This window comes from Paroedura picta, chromosome 3, assembly GCF_049243985.1.
Source record: "Paroedura picta isolate Pp20150507F chromosome 3, Ppicta_v3.0, whole genome shotgun sequence".
NCBI classification, from domain to species: domain Eukaryota; kingdom Metazoa; phylum Chordata; class Lepidosauria; order Squamata; family Gekkonidae; genus Paroedura; species Paroedura picta.
The window spans coordinates 100,339,117-100,351,160 of record NC_135371.1 but is presented as its reverse complement, the minus strand read 5'-3'; the positions used below and the strand labels follow the sequence as shown (position 1 = coordinate 100,351,160).

Below are 12,044 nucleotides of genomic sequence, written 5' to 3'. Positions count from 1 at the left end.
AGAGGAAGGGAAGATGATTGGAAATGCTTTAAGACACCTGAGGCCTGTTGGGTCACTGCGGCCCATTCCTAGTTCTCTCAGACCTCTCACAGCCCCACAGCCCTTACAGGTTGCCTATCGTGGGGAGACGAAAAGGTGTTTATAAACCTTATAAAGCTTTGAGACTCATCTGGGCAGTAAACAACAGGATACAAAAATCCAGTTGTTCTTCTAAGGAGCAACCATGAAAGAAGCATGTGGGCACATAACATATTATCAACAGTGAAAAAATGGAGAGAGAAGGAACAGAATGGACATCGGTGTACTGTGACTACCCCATGTGTATTAGGGCAAGGGGACATTTCAGTGTCTGTGGCCTAATTCACACAAGAAGAGGTAATGACGCAGAACTGGGAGGAATTTGTTGCCATGTAATCTCCCCCTAAGAAGAGTCTCCAGTCTGATTTTCCCTTCACGTATCTGAAGACATGGCTCTGGAAGGCTCATCTATAACCACTATGCCACAATTCCCAAAGGTCAGTCCATTCCCACACTCAACGAACATTCCAAACCACAGGTTCTTGACACCCATCTCTCCACACCCATGCCCTCATTTGTCTCCACGCCACCACAACCTCCCACACAACACATTCAACCCCATGCCCTTACAGACTGGACAACTCCTCCCCTTCCTCTTCCCACTGCCAAGCTCTAGCGCCCATTGTATTCCTGGATACAATGAGCTTTGCCCTTAGGATTTACATAATAAAAGTACAACCTTTGTCAACAGGAATTATATTATTCTGGAGCTACTTCACTGTCCCTAATGACACATAGCCAAGGTATTATCCCAGAAATGTGGAGGAAATGCAGACAGTATCTACACAAAAATGTTTTCAGCTATTCCTAAATCCCACAATTAAACTCTGGCATCGTAGAAAAAATGATGCCAGAATAGAACTCTAGTAACCTCTGGTCCAAGTCAAGCCCTGATGCTAGCATCTCACCCCTTTTTTTCACATAACCTTAAGTTTTTTCACAAGCTACTTGACTTCATTTAAGTAACAGTGAGTAAAATGTAAACTGAAGCAATCAATACACTTTAGACTTGGAGGTGTCAGTGCTTTTGAAAACATAAAGGAAAATTAGCTGCTTTTGTGCCAAGAACTGCCCTGAGGGAGTAGTGTAATTAAATACAAGGAAAAATAACATCACCTCTAAGTCAATGAGCAAAACAAGAGGCAGAAGCATAAGCAAGCAAACTGGATGTAGCTACAAAAGCATAGGACTCAGGAGCTTTTGTAGCTATATCCAGTGCAAGACACAGCTTTCACAAGCACCAGAACCAGGCACAAATATATTTTTAATATATCATTCCCATATTAAAGATTATTTATTCAATTATTGGCAGGTGTGTAATGTAGCCAGGAAATCCTAAGACTGTGTGGTTGTCATGCAAGAGACATTTGGAAGTGGTTTGCCATTGCCTACCCTTGCACCATGACCCTGGTATTCCCTGGATGTCAGCCTCCCAAATGCTAGCTAGGGCCAGCCCTGCTTAGCTTCCAAGATCTGATGAGATGAGGCTTGTCTGGAACCCAAGGCTGCCTCCATGTTTGAAACTGCGAGCATCTGTGAGTAGTCAGCACATGCCCCTTACTTTATCAATATTCACCCCCCAAAAAACAGAAAGAGCAGGTGCAAAAATTAGCTGTAGCAAGAATTTCTTAGAGTATTGAACTGAAACATGTACAAGCTGTTGATCACGTTCTCTTTTCAAAGGTTTTAGTGTAAAAATACCAGAGATTTTGGACAGAAATTGAGACTGGGTATGCAGAAAGAAGTACAAAATTTCCTCACAATGTCTAGAAGGGTTACATCTACAAACAGATGTACTGGCTCTGTAACTGTTCAAGTAGCAGTATTGAGAAATATCTGTTTCTGAACAAGGAATACAGCATTACTACAGCATCTGAATCAATTCAGATTCATGGGGTACTTAAAAATCCTGCTCAGTGGAAGCATGCAAGAAATCAATCTAGTGACCAATTGAGCTGTTACTTGGTAATAATGCTCTCTACATGGTTCACTATCATTAAAAAAAGAGAGAGAGAAACAGCTCTTGAAATGCATCTAAGCATTTGTCCTCTTTGTATGTTGGCCTGAGCAATTGCTGGCCTGAGCAATTTCTTGTGTAATTTGGTCCTACAATGTACCACCCAGTCTGGACTTGGAAGACAAGAAGTAGACTTCTGAATCTTCAAAACCTAGTCAGAGTTATGCGGAGCATTAGCATTTTAACTTCAGAAAATCAGATAATTTTCATCCAAGTTCTCTCATTGGCTCAGTCCAGGGACATAACTCTGACTAGGTTTTGAAGATTCAGAGGTCTACTTCTTGTCTTCCAAGTCCAGACTGGGTGGGACATTGTAGGACCAAATTACACAAGAAATCCCTGTCTGCCAGTGGCATGGTTCCCTTCCCATCACCATGCAGAATCTGAATGCAGTGCCTTTGTGTTTCCCTTCTCCTGGAAAAATTCATCACAACATCAACCCACTTCTCACTGGCTTGCCAAATGGCAGGAACAGGGTGGCATAGCTCACAGCCACCCCTCCTTGATCCCACTCAAGCTGCTCTTACCTGGGCAAATAATCAGATATCCTCCACTTCCCTCATTATCAAGTTCCCAAAATAAACATCTCATGTGAAAGAGATCTCCCTCTAATCTTCTACCACACACACAAATACTTAAAACCTCCCCTATACCTAACTGTTATTAAAACCTAAACCAGAGTACACAAATCAAGTGGGCTCCTCTATGGTTATTTACCAATTAATAATGCCCAATTAATAATCTGAATTGGCATGTAGTATTAATTGGTGCCATGCTAATTCACATAGCAGACAGGCCTGGTAGTCTGAATTGCTTCCACTAATTGTTATGATCCTGAAAGGGGAGGGGGCTGCACTTATTTTCTACACTGTTGTGCAAGGCCAGTTGGGGGTGGGGGGACAGGAGAAACATTTGGCCAGCTCCTCAGCTAAATGGGAGCCCCCCCCCCTCAAATCTAGACGCTAGTTAAATTTTCCAGCATTATTCCAACAATTCCACCAAAATTGTTTCTATGTGCGTCATGTCTTGTAATTTTTATTTGTATTATAACCAGGTGTTTCAAAAGCTGGAAGTGGTTCAAGCCTCTCTGGGCCAGTGTTTATATGGAGCAATTTCTGCAACAGTGCTGATTGGTCAGGGTGTCAATTCAAAGACTATAGGAGACTTCCCCCTTTCCCCATCTAGCTCTGGCTGTAAAGTCAGGGGATAAAAGGCTGGAAATAAAGCCCTCTCCAGCCTCATGATCCTTTATTGATAGCTCCACTCCCCCCCCCCCATAAACACACAAACTAGCTTCAGAGCTTGCCAGTAAGAGAGACAAAAGTGCACATCCCCCATCAAGCAGGAAGGAGAGAGAAGATTGACAATTGGAATGATTCAAGTGCAGAATGTAGCATTTCAGTAAAAGCTGTTTCCAGTTAAGGGAACATTGCAGATCTGTTGCAAGATCCAGGTTCAGATTGATCAGAATTCAGCATGTTGGGGGAGGGGGATGTGAGTGCAGACAGTTCCACAGTTAGGCTGTGCCATACCATTCCATATTCCAAGAATCAAGTATCAGTACCCAAACTGCAGTTTATTAGCGACAATACATTCAGAAATCACAATGAACAGGACTTCAATCAAACCACAGTTTATAAACCATGTACTATTGTGATTTCTGAGTTGCCATGTGAAAGACGGGTGTCAACAAAGGCCCAGTTGGAAGCTTACTTGCTAGATCACATTCATAAAATCGGCTTTTTCCCACCTCCTGGCCTCAGGCTGTAGTTATCCTGATATACAAAAAAGGGGACCCCAAATCTCCTGGAAAATAAATCTTCTCTCAGTAATTGGTAAGCGCTATGCAAGCCATCTAGGTCAGTGGTCCCCAACCCGCGGGCCACGGCCCGGTGCCGGGCCACGAAGGCCTTGGCGCCGGGCCGCAGCTCCCTCTTCCCGCCCCCCCCCGAAGCGAGAAGCTCGCCAGGCCGCAAGCAAATCGGCTGCCGAAGTGGCCGATTAGCTCGCGGCCCGGCAAGCTTCTTGTTTCGGGAGGGGGGGGGGAAGAGAAGCTTGCCGAGCCACAAGCTAATCGGCCGCTTTGGCGCCTGATTTGCTGGCGGCCAGGAGGGGCCGGGAGAGGGAGCCGCGGCCGCCGGCATGGTGGCAGTGCAAACGCACGTGCGCGGCAGTCCGCGCATGCGCGTTTGCGCTGGGGCTGCTGTGCGTGCACGGGGCCCCAGGCCACCCTCTCCCACCACTCCGGAACAGCGGTCCGCGGCAACCGGAAGGTTGCGGACCACTGATCTAGGTCATAGGCTTCTAAACTGGGCCCCCATGGTGTACAGACCAAAGCAGGCTGGTTTCACCAAAGGCAAATCATCCCTGGACCATTGTATCACTCCTTACCAACTTGTCAAGAAATACTCCAAAGGCAGGAGCAGGAAGTTATAGATAGAATTCTTAGACCTTAAAAGCACTTTTGATTCAATTCCTAGAGACTGCTTATGGATCAAACTGAATCAACTAGGTATGGAACCATATTCACTGTTCCTGATACAGAAGTTATACTCAATTCCAGATTAGATGCAATGCAACTGGTTATTTAACTTCCACCTTAAGCTCCAAAATCATAATTAATCTCCTTTTCAATGCTGTTTGCTCCAAGCAAATTAATTCTCCCCTCCTTTACTTCAGCAATGGCTGTCAAAGATACATTATTAATAGTATAGACACCATGGCTCAGAGAGACAGGGATTGCAGATGTCATTTATTTCTCTAGCTCAACAGGAGCCATCAGATGCCTTCATTTATCATGCGATCTGTTTCTCAAGCATCCCTCATTAAACTCTCAAGGAACTCTTGTAAACAGGACTTCTTTCACTATTGCTTTCCATTTCAGTTTCTAGTCAGTGACAAACAGCATGCAACTTGCAAAACTTAACTAAAATCTTTACCGAGTTCTGACTTTATGGAATAAGAAATCCTGTTAGGAATAAGTTAATCAACAAACTATAACTGAACCAAATACCTGTATAAATTTGAAAGTTGTCCAATTTCAGGTGCTTTTTAAAAAATCACAATTTAAGATCTGTATTTGGATGTTCAGAGCATCTGCTATTTCTATTTCTGCAAGCTTCAAATGTAAGATAGGCTGCCAAATGTTAAATACAAATTATTATTGCATGCTGTTATCTGTATAATGCTGTCAAGCAAACACCATTATCAAAATATGCCAGGTTACAGGTTGTCTATGAAACATGATGCGATATAATATATATAATATTGTGGCTTATAAACTGTCTCTTTGCAAGTTTGCTGAAGGCACAATAATGAGAGGATTGACAGCTTGCCCTTTCCTAATGATTCTCTGTAGTGCATAATAATGCTGAGCTCTATGGCATACTCCCAGTTCTCAGTGGGTGACATTGAGGTCCAACAGTGCCCTTCATGAACAGCATCCCACCAAATGACCCACAATTAATAGTTAACATGCAGGGTGGCTGTGATATAAACTATTTTTGTTAATTATCATACATTATTTTAACCACCCTGAGCCTCACTGGAGGGCGGTATATAAATATAAACAAACAAACAGACCACTATCAAAGTTCTACTAGGTTTTTACAAATGTCAATAGTTCACTGAATTTTTGCTCATCCTTTGGTTTTTACTTAGGTGTACAACATCCATATACAAGTTGGACATGTTTTGTAAAACTGAAATTAACACAGAAATAAAACAAAGAGAGAGCTATTTCCGATCTTTGCAATTCAAGTAGGGGGCCAGAAGAGGAAGCTATGCCATGCTACTACCCCTGACTACAGTAAGGCTAGGGACAGGCAGCCCTACCAACAAATATCCCTAATAATGATATATATATTTTAAAAAGTAGTCTGACACCTTCACAGTGATGCTATTGGCTTCCTGCAGTACTTAACTGCAGACAAATAATGAGCAATCAATAAATAAGTCGAGTGACAATATCTGACCAGTCAACTGACTATCATGCCACATTTCTCAAGTAATAATTGAACAAAGCAAATTCTTGTCATGTTGTCAAGATGGCAATGTCTGAAAACAAGACAAAAAATTGCAATGCAGAATTTGGGGGGGGGGGGTTGAAATCTTTCAATTGTGTTGGGATTTGAGAACTCTGTGGACGCACATGACCCACACATAACAAGATTAAGCATTTTGTTCTGAACCAATTTATTTCAGGATAGGAATAAACAAGCTTACCATTTACAAAGAGTTCTATCATAATATCTGAATATTCCAATCCCCAATAAATAATGAGTCAATAAAATATTTAATCAGTCTTCAGTAAGAGTGACAGTAGGCACCATGGTGTACAAAATGAATCACATAAAGATAGGATATTTCTGACATGGTAGTTGCCTCAAGGGCTTATTTAAAAAAAACCTTAAATGTATACAACCTAAGGTTATTCTGAATTCAAAGATTCTAGAAACTTAATAAGCTCACAATTTATTTCTTAGAAGATTTCAATAAAAAGTCATAAAGCATTCTTTACAAATATTGGGTATTAGCCCATTAATAGGGGAAGGGAATGCGGCAATCATGATGACATTTTTATTCGAGTTTCAACTTTTGTTTTGAACTACTGGTTAAAGTCCTTATCATTATCATTATCTCTTAAGAATGAATGAGCTTCTTGCTACAGACTGTTTAGTAATGGCTTTCCACAAAAATCACTTTAAAACCAAAGAAAAATCGTATAATAATCCAAGTCTCCATTACTTGAAAGATTGCTGTGAGTTTAATAGAATTATGCTCTGTGTTTAATGCCAACCAAAACATATTTCATCCTTCCTTTTTCAGGAGGGGGGAAAACATACTAAATCAAGTAAAGTTGGAGAGGTTGACATGTTTTATCATTCAGTGGATCGATGCCAGTGCTGGTAGCCATCATTCTACAGAAAATGAATAAAGTACATAGCACTGTAAAGGTAAAGGTATCCCCTGTGCAAGCACCGGGTCATGTCTGACCCTTGGAGTGACGCCCTCCAGCGTTTTCATGGCAGACTCAATACGGGGTGGTTTGCCAGACATAGCACTGTACCTGCTAATTAATTAGAGAAACAAGACTATTCCATATACATATTTTCCAAAGTCATCTTTTTGGGTTTTCAGCAATAAAATGGAATTTCTTTCCTCTTACTTTACAAACACACGCAAATGAGTGGGTGGGGTAAGCTAGGAAAGCCCTGGAGATCTGGAGGCAGTGCCCGAGGACAGAAGAGTTTGGGGACAGGAGGAAACACAGCAAGGATGTCCTCCCTCTGATGCTCTCATTTCCTCTTAGGAACTGATCTAGTTAGACCGGAGATCAACAGGACTACACTTACCTTGTGTACACATTGGGACTGCACAAGCCCAAGCCAGCCACAGAAAGTCTTTTGAAGCTCAACTCCTATAGGGGGTGCTACCACCCCAACACGGTGCACATGCATGCGGTTTCCTGCTGGAGCGCACACGTGACTAGAGGAGGAGCACCTCACTCACCCTTGGTTCTGAACCACCGCCATGAGCCCAGGCCGGACTGAACCAGCCAAGACCCCAAGACATGGGCTTACAATGGGGAGGAAGGGAAGGAATGTGTGTCTGCACACAAGATGTGAATGAACAACAGTTACAGGTATGTGCAGCCCAACATTGGGATATTCACGAGCTGAATACCTTCAGAAAGCAGGTTGAGCCCTTAAGATAACAAAGACTGCAGGATCGCTTTCCCAAACTCTGAATCTTGTCTATCTTGGAGTTTGATGGCATAGTAATGTGTCATGAAGGTCTCTTCTCTTGCCTAGGTAGCCACTCGACAGATGTCCCTGAGAGGAACATTCTGATTTAAAGCAGTGGAAGAACCCATCGCCTGGAGGGAGGGAGCGAGCTCTGATACTGACAGGGCAAGGAACTTTCGCAGCCAAATATGCTGCTTTTATAGCAGATACCATCCACTGGGCAATAGGGCTGGAGGATGCCTTACTACCTTTATTAGGGCCCCAATAAGAGACAGATAAAGAATTTGTTTTCCTGAATTCCAGTGTCCTGTGTAAATAATATAACAGGGCCCTCTGAACCGGAGGACGGCTCAGGAGAACAACACAAGTAAGGTAACATTGGGACGCAGAAACCAAAAACCACTTTCGGGATGAAATATGGATCAGGACACAGAGTAACCTTGTTGGGGAAGAACTGTAAGAAGGAGAGATCCGTCCTCAGAGTACTGAGCTCCCCCACTCTTCAAGCAGAGATAATTCCGACCAAGAAAACTGTCTTCATGGTCAAGAGGCTCAATGGAACCAAATCTAACTATTCAAAGGGAGGGAGCATCAAAGCCGAAAGCACGAGGGGCAAAGACCACTGCAGAGCTACTGTAGGACAAGTAATTCCTTCAAAAAGCATTGAGACATCTTGTGGGAGAAAAGGGAAGAGTTCTGGACCTGGCCATGCAAGGCAGAAAAAGCCGCTAGATGGGTATGAATGAAGGAAACCGCCAGGCCCTGATGAGCCAGGGACAGTAAGTACTCCAGAATCACAGGAAGCAGGCAGGAAAAGGTACAGAAGTTCCTCTTACAGGCCCATTCCTCAAACCTGGTCCATTTAAGGTTGTACGCATACCACATAGATGGATGTTTAGAGTGAAGTAATACCTCCTTGATCTCCTGAGAGAGTGATTCAGAAACTAATGGAGCAACCATGCTGTCAGGGTCAACCTCTCAAGTTGAAGGACCAGGGGGGACAGGAAGGAGATAAAATCAGGGTTCTCCAGAAGAGGGGGTGCAAAGGGCTCTGGGAACCAGCACTGGCGTGGCCAGTTTGGAGTAATTAAAATTATGAGGGAACCTTCCCATTGAGCCTTCTGAAGAACCTTGGGGAGAATAGGCAGAGGTGGGAATGTGTAAAACAGAGCTCCCACCAACTGGAATTGGAAAGCATCCCACAGAACCTTGGCCCATGCCAACCACAGAACAGAACCAATGGCACTTGGCTGAGAACTGGAATGCCAAGGTGTCCACAGAAGGAACCCTCACAGGCTGAACACCAGTAGCAGGTATTTGTACTCTAGGTGAGACAAATGCTCTGCTGAGAGCATCCGTCTGGGAATTCAGTACTCCAGCTATGAGTATCACCCTGAGGTCTATTCGCAGGCTGATAGTGGTGTCCCAGATCTTGAGTGTCGCTAGGCAAAGGCACAAGGATGAACGTCATCCCTGTTAGTTGAGGTAGTACCTGCAGGAAGTGGTGTTGGTCTGAACCAGAAGGGTTTTGACATACAGAATATCTGAGAAGTGAGTCAAGGCCAAACAAACCGTGTGCAACTCAAGGAAATTAATATGGAGCCATCATTTGGCCAGGGATCACAACCCCGGCCCGTTCTATCCATACAATGAGTGCCCCAGCCATAAGGGAGGCATCCATAGTTAAAATTACACCATGACACCAAGCCCTGAACAGGATGCCTGTTAACACATTAGACTCTAAAGTCCACCACTCTAGGGTTCTAAGAACAGCTCTGGGGACCATAAGGCATTGAAAGGGCCAGGAGCAAAGCTGTGCAAAACCCAAAGAAGGAGACGCCTCATGTGGAGGCAGGCCAATGGAACCACTGCAGTGGTAGAGGCAAGCAAGCTGAGGAGCCGTTGCACCTTACCGGTCTCCAGTCGTTCAGGGACAAGGACAAAGTTATGCATTCAATGGAGTGAAAACAGTCCCCCCCCCCCCCTCCTGCAGATGCACTGGTTGCTGGTTGAATTCCAGATCAGATTCAAGGACCTTTAAGGCCCTATGAGGTCTGAATACCTTAGGGAGTACCTATTCCAGTAAGTTCCTTGGATTACGTTCTGCAAATACCAATGTGTTAGTGATCCCTAGTCCCAAAGATGTCTAAAGTTGGGTCCTGGCCCCAACCTGGTGGAATGCGTAGCCAATTGAAACTTGGGCCCTAAAGAAGCTAACAAAGTTTGAAAGGACCTGCAAGATGGCACTCTTCCACCAGGTCTACAGTTGAAGCCATGGTGATCGGAAATCTTACAGGCCTCCCTCCTCTGTTGGATTCCCTACCCATAACCAACTTTGGTATGAGAAGAAAGTGAGGGGGGGGGGGAAATACAGAAGCTGAACTTATTCTTAAACTGTTTAAATGTTGTTTTATATTTTACTATGTATCAGGATGCAGAGTAAGGAGGCCCCGAGCCTGCTTACAGAGACGGGCAGTATAAAAATAAAATTATAAATATAAATAAATAAATATTAGAGGGAGAGTATATGGTTCAACTGATCTGTGACAAGCCAATACAATTCAACCACAAGCAGTCAAGAGCATGGAAACAGATGACTCTAGAGAATAAAAAGCAAGTAAGGCAGGTCACAGACAGCAAGAAAAAAATATATATGATACTGAGTTTATATCTGCACTGGCTGCATTTCATAGCCTAGGACCATCAAGGTACATCCATAAGTAACGATCTAAAAACCATGGCATAACATTCTTAAGAAGAACTAACTGGTAAATAATAAAGCCTCTGAGCACTTGCAAAATGCTTCTTCACTTAAGAGTAGAGAAGCAGTGCACTTTGGAGCAAATGAAAAGTACCTTTGCTTATCACCAAGCAACTACAGCCTTATCTTTCCCCATGCACTTAGAATTGAGAAGCCGGGCCAAAGCACTAGCATCTCTGTCCCCTGCAATACTGAGTTCTAGTTTTTCTCTGACTTAATAGGATAACAGTTTGCTCTGGTCCTCAATATGTGATATTTTTTAACAGAACAGATGCTAGACTGACCAATGGCAAATTACTCTCTCTAAGGACAAAAGCAATGACAGCATTAAGTCATAGTGCTTGGGGCAGATCAGGAGACTCTAGACAGAGATCCAGTTATGTACAAGGTCTCATCTGCACAATGTGCTATATCATGCAGACTACCTAGGAATGTCCTTTTTGATACTGCAGGTTGGCTTACGTGTCCCCTCATGCAAAACATGCTTGCTCATGGAAACAGAGCACTCTGAGAAGGCTCCAATTTTTCTTTCTTAGGTGAAATGTTTTTTTGTTGTTCTTGTTGTTCTGAGAATGGTTTTTCACAGGGGACTGCTCGTTTATCTATCTATGAATGCCTTTTGTTGCCCAACTTTATTTCCCAGCTAAAGCAGTCTCATCACGCGATCTAGTATGTCTGCTGTTTGGACAAAATATTACAATTTCAGTTCTGACAGAAATAAAATCAATCAGCATAGCACTTATTGCCTGAAGTTAGGCAAGGTCCCCACTAGTTCTAAAAGGAACTGAACAAGAACTCTATAACAATAGCCTAGGATAAATAAGACCCCAATTTAAACGGCAAGTGGTCCAGAAGCCTGCTGTTTCCCTCAAAGGAAGCAAGGTTGTCTGAGCACTCAGAAGTGCTTGTTAGAAAAAGTAAGCCAACCGGTATTGTGCAAACAAGTAATTGCAACCAGGCTGAAATGAAAAAAATAATTTAAAAAAATCAAGCAGAGCTAGGTTTCTAGAGAAGTCATGGCTACATCATTATAGAACAGCATTTTGGAAACATGGCAGGCATACACTCGAGACAAAGCTCGGCTTACCACAGATTAACAAGGAAAGGGTGTTCAAGACCTTGCATGATCTGCAGCTCTTTGAAGACGTTTCTTACTTCGTTCCGCTCAACGCATTTCTGCTTGTTCATGTATTTCATTGCATACATTTTCTTGGTATCGTTCTTCTGAACGATGCATACCTACAGAAAAGAAATCAAGATAGTAGTCTACAAAATTGAGTACATCAAATTACTTTATTCTTTTAAAGGAGTGGCTATCTGAGTATCTTATAACTCTAATACAATTTTACTTTCCCAAGAGGCTTCCTTATTTACAAAGGCCATGTTCTTCTCTAGCACAAGCTAGCTCCATGGTCAACTGCCCTAAGAAAAGTCAGCAACT

The 12,044-nt window shown here is 43.1% G+C and overlaps 1 protein-coding gene across 6 annotated transcripts in view; it reads right to left on the bottom strand.

Annotated features, from left to right (window-relative positions):
• The window catches only part of STK32A (serine/threonine kinase 32A), a 154,842-nt gene that overhangs the window by 98,821 nt on the left and 43,977 nt on the right, over positions 1-12,044 (bottom strand). For all 6 annotated transcript variants that reach the window (XM_077326997.1, XM_077326999.1, XM_077326998.1 and 3 more), the window contains one exon: positions 11,691-11,842. In XM_077326997.1, coding sequence (XP_077183112.1) covers positions 11,691-11,842 — 152 coding nt within the window. The remainder of the gene's footprint in view (positions 1-11,690; positions 11,843-12,044) is intronic.